This window comes from Jaculus jaculus, chromosome X (assembly GCF_020740685.1).
Source record: "Jaculus jaculus isolate mJacJac1 chromosome X, mJacJac1.mat.Y.cur, whole genome shotgun sequence".
Taxonomy (NCBI): Eukaryota; Metazoa; Chordata; class Mammalia; order Rodentia; family Dipodidae; genus Jaculus; species Jaculus jaculus.
The window spans coordinates 23,620,565-23,624,235 of record NC_059125.1 but is presented as its reverse complement, the minus strand read 5'-3'; the positions used below and the strand labels follow the sequence as shown (position 1 = coordinate 23,624,235).

Sequence of the window (3,671 nt, the reverse complement as noted above, 5' to 3'; positions counted from 1 at the left end):
TTCTTAAATATGGTGTATAAATCACTATATTAATATCAAGAGCTTTGCTGACAATGTAGTCCTACTGGAACTTCCATATATTTGATATAAAAATAAGGTTCAGCCGGGCGTGGTGGCACACGTCTTTAATGCCAGCACTCGGGAGGCAGAGGTAGGAGGGTCACTGTGAATTCGAGGCCACCCTGAGACTCCATAGTGAATTCCAGGTCAGCCTGGACTAGTGTGAGACCCTACCTCGAAAAAACCGAAAAACCAAAAAATAAAAAAATAAACAAAATAAAAATAAAAATAAGGATCAAAATTAGGGTGGCACATGGCAGGTCCAGTGGGCCCGAGGCAACTGTGGCTGCAGCCTGAGCCCGGCCCAGCCTCTTCTGCCTGGAGCCCGCCAGGCCTGACCCTGATCTCCAGACCCCAGGCCCTGTCCGCTCCAAAGTGCGGTGGGTCTACATCCCTGTGTGCCTCTTGAGGAAGCAGCTAAGAACACAGGCCAGCCATGACCGACTTCAAGTTGGGCATTGTGGGGCTCTGCCTGGTGGCCAGCAAGACCAAATACACACTGATAGATGAGCAAGATATCCCATTGGTGGAGAGCTACTCCTTTGAGGCTCGAATGGAACTAGATGCTGATGGAACTGGTGCTAAGATATTTGCACATGCCTTGGACAAAAACCCAGAAAGGGGCTCAGGCAGGTTTCTTCGTGAGCTGCTGTGGGAGCGGCATGGGTTTCGGGTGGTACATCTCAATGCTGTGACTGTGGACAATCGCCTAGCCAACCTACAGCTGGTGCCATGGGGCTGGAGTCCCAAAGCTGAAGAGACCTCTAGCAAACAGAGGGAGCAAAGTTTATACTGGCTTGCAATCCAGCATCTTCCCACAGTCCCCATAGAAGAGCAGTTTCCTATCCTGAATGTGGCTGGGTACTATAATGCCAATGGAGATGTGGTGGAAGAGGAAGAGAATTCCTGCTCCTACTATGAGTGTCACTATCCTCCCTGTATGGTGATTGAGAAGCAGCTTCGGGAATTCATTATCTGTAGGCGTTGCCAGGTAGCCCAGTACTGGGGTTCCCAGTGTCAGCAGAAGAACTGGCCTGCCCACAAGAAGCACTGTCAGGCAAGGAAGCGTCCCTTCCAGCATGAGCTTGAGCCAGAGCGATGAAGGGCAGAATTGCTGCCACTGTTGCAGGTTCAAGGATTCCAGCCCTTCCATGGGTACAGCGGAAGACAGACTGGAAGCTGAGCCTGGAAGTGCCAAAGAAGCCAGTGGTGGATCCAGAACAGCTGCCATGAGATGAGACCCTATAGCACATGCAGCTTCTGGGGACAGTGCCCCTCCAGGGTTCATCTCCATCAGACACAATGGGGAGGCTTCCTAGGACCTTTCTCATTATTTATATGTTAATATGTTTGTAAACACATGTACAGTTATTTTTTAGGGTGGGGGGCTGGGAGGTAAGGGGAGGTTTAGAAACTTAAAATAGAATCATTTGTTGTATTGCTCAAATGGCAAACTGTTGACCACATGTCTAGAGACTCATGTAGCCAAGGGTGAGGCCCCATGGAAAGCCCTGCACAGAGTGGTGTCTAAAAGGGCAGAGTAAAAGGGTGGAATCATCCTTGTTGTGCTCAGTCTTCTCCTCGATCACGGCTATCTAGTCTTTTTTAAAAATAATATTTATTTTATTTATTTGAGAGAGAGAGAGAGAGAGAGAGAGAATGGGTACACCAGGGCCTTCAACTGTGGCAAACAAACTCCAGACACCAGACACATATGCCACCTTGTGCATAAGGCTTACATGGGTCCTGGGGAATTGAACCTGGGTCCTTTGGCTTTTCAGGCAAGCACCTTAACTGCTAAACCATCCCTCCAGCGCAGCCTTTTAGTTTTATGAGGTAGGATCTCTCTGTAGCCCAGGATGACCTGGAATTCCCTATGTAATCTCAGGCTGGCCTCAAGTTCACGATTCACCTACCTCTGCCTCCGAAGTGCTGGGATTAAAGAAATGCACCACCATGCCTGGCCTCAGCCTTAAGATAAATTATATATAAAATTTAGTTTGAAGCAGACAGAGACAGAAGAAAGAATGGGCACATCAAGACATCTAGCCACTGCAAATGAACTCCAGACACATACGCCACTTTGTGCATCTGGGCTTTCTGTGTGTCCTGGGGAATTGAATTTAAGTCTTTAGGCTTTGCAGGCAAGCACTTCTGAGCCATCTGCAGCCACTTAGCCCTATTTTTTAATATATTTTATTTATTTATTTGAGATAGAGGGAGGAAGAGGTAGATAAGAGAAAATTGGCATGCCAGGGCTTCTAGCCACTGCAAATGAACTCCAGGTTCATGTGCCATCTTGTACATCTGGCTAACGTGCATCCTGGAGAATCGAACCTGGGTCCTTAGTCTTTCCAGGCAAACACTTTAACTCCTAATCCATCTCTCTGGCCCCTCAGCCTTATTTTATTTTTACTTTATTTTTTTTTTCATTTATTTGAGAGAGAGAATGGGCACACCAGGGCCTCCAGTCACTGCAAACACCACCAGACTCATGTGCCCCCTTGTGCATCTTGCTTACACCGGTCCTGGGGAATTGAATTTATATATATACATACATATATATATATATATTATTGATATATATAAATATATGTAAATGTATATATTTATATAAGTATATATATAATTTTTTAAGCAAGATCAAAAAATAATTAAAGTGAATTTTATCACAGAGTACAATGCAATGTTAAGTAAAACCAAGTCTCTAGAATTTCAGCAAATTGATAAAATCTTTTGTGTTCTCTAGAGAGAGTAGGTCTTTTATAATAAAAATATTTCAAAAATCTAAATTTCGTGATGGAGAAGCCATGGTGACATTTTGTCTAAGTTCAAAATCTGTGCTGGTCTACCTACCTTATACTGTGCCCTGTCCATCTTATCTCACAGTGATGACATAAAGTCATCCAGAAGAACTCAAACTGGGAAAGTGCAAAGCTCACAGAAGATGCAATTTACCCCTCAGAGCCTTTAGTCAAACCACCAAGCCAAAATGTGTCTGCCCCTCCAAAGAGAGGATGTTTGTTGAGTTCCCTCCAAAACAGAAGGGGGCGCTACAGCATTATATGTTGCATTGTGCCAACTTGCTGGCCATCTTGAAAAATCCATTGTCCCCGGATGTTCCCTCATGCTGGCTTTGGCGCCCAAATTCCAAAGGACGTGGACTTCTTTGTCAGACTGGTGCCATTTGGTTCACAGAATTCTGTTGGAGTTTCTGGTAGGACTTAAGGGTATTGAGTGTGATTTGGGAGACCCCTTACCCTACAAAGAGAGAAGGGCGTCATGACTTCCTGCCCCTGACTTCGGCTCCAAAGTCCGACGCAGTTAGGGATTCCTTCACATATTGCTATTAAATGAATTCTGGTTCTGGAACTCTGGGTGGGTTAGTTATGGAAATTATTTTGATACCCCGCAGGAGACTTTTAGGAACTTGAGGTTTTATGCATAAAGCTGGAAATAGAACCCTTGGCCTCACATGTTAGAAAAGCCCGCCACCCCTAAACTACATCCTCAGCACCAAGAAACAAAATTCTGAAGTTTGTTTTTGTTTTGTTCTTTTGAGAAGGTCTGGCTAAATTTTTCCCGGAAGTCATGACCTTCCTGACTCAGAC

The 3,671-nt window shown here is 45.1% G+C and overlaps 1 protein-coding gene across 1 annotated transcript; it reads left to right on the top strand.

Moving 5' to 3' along the window:
- Positions 1-496: 496 nt before the first annotated feature.
- LOC101608237 (zinc finger MYND domain-containing protein 19-like) lies at positions 497-1,162 on the top strand. The gene has a single exon (XM_004663683.2). It carries the CDS (start codon positions 497-499, stop codon positions 1,160-1,162), a length of 666 nt encoding a protein of 221 aa, XP_004663740.2.
- The last annotated feature ends 2,509 nt before the right edge of the window (positions 1,163-3,671 follow it).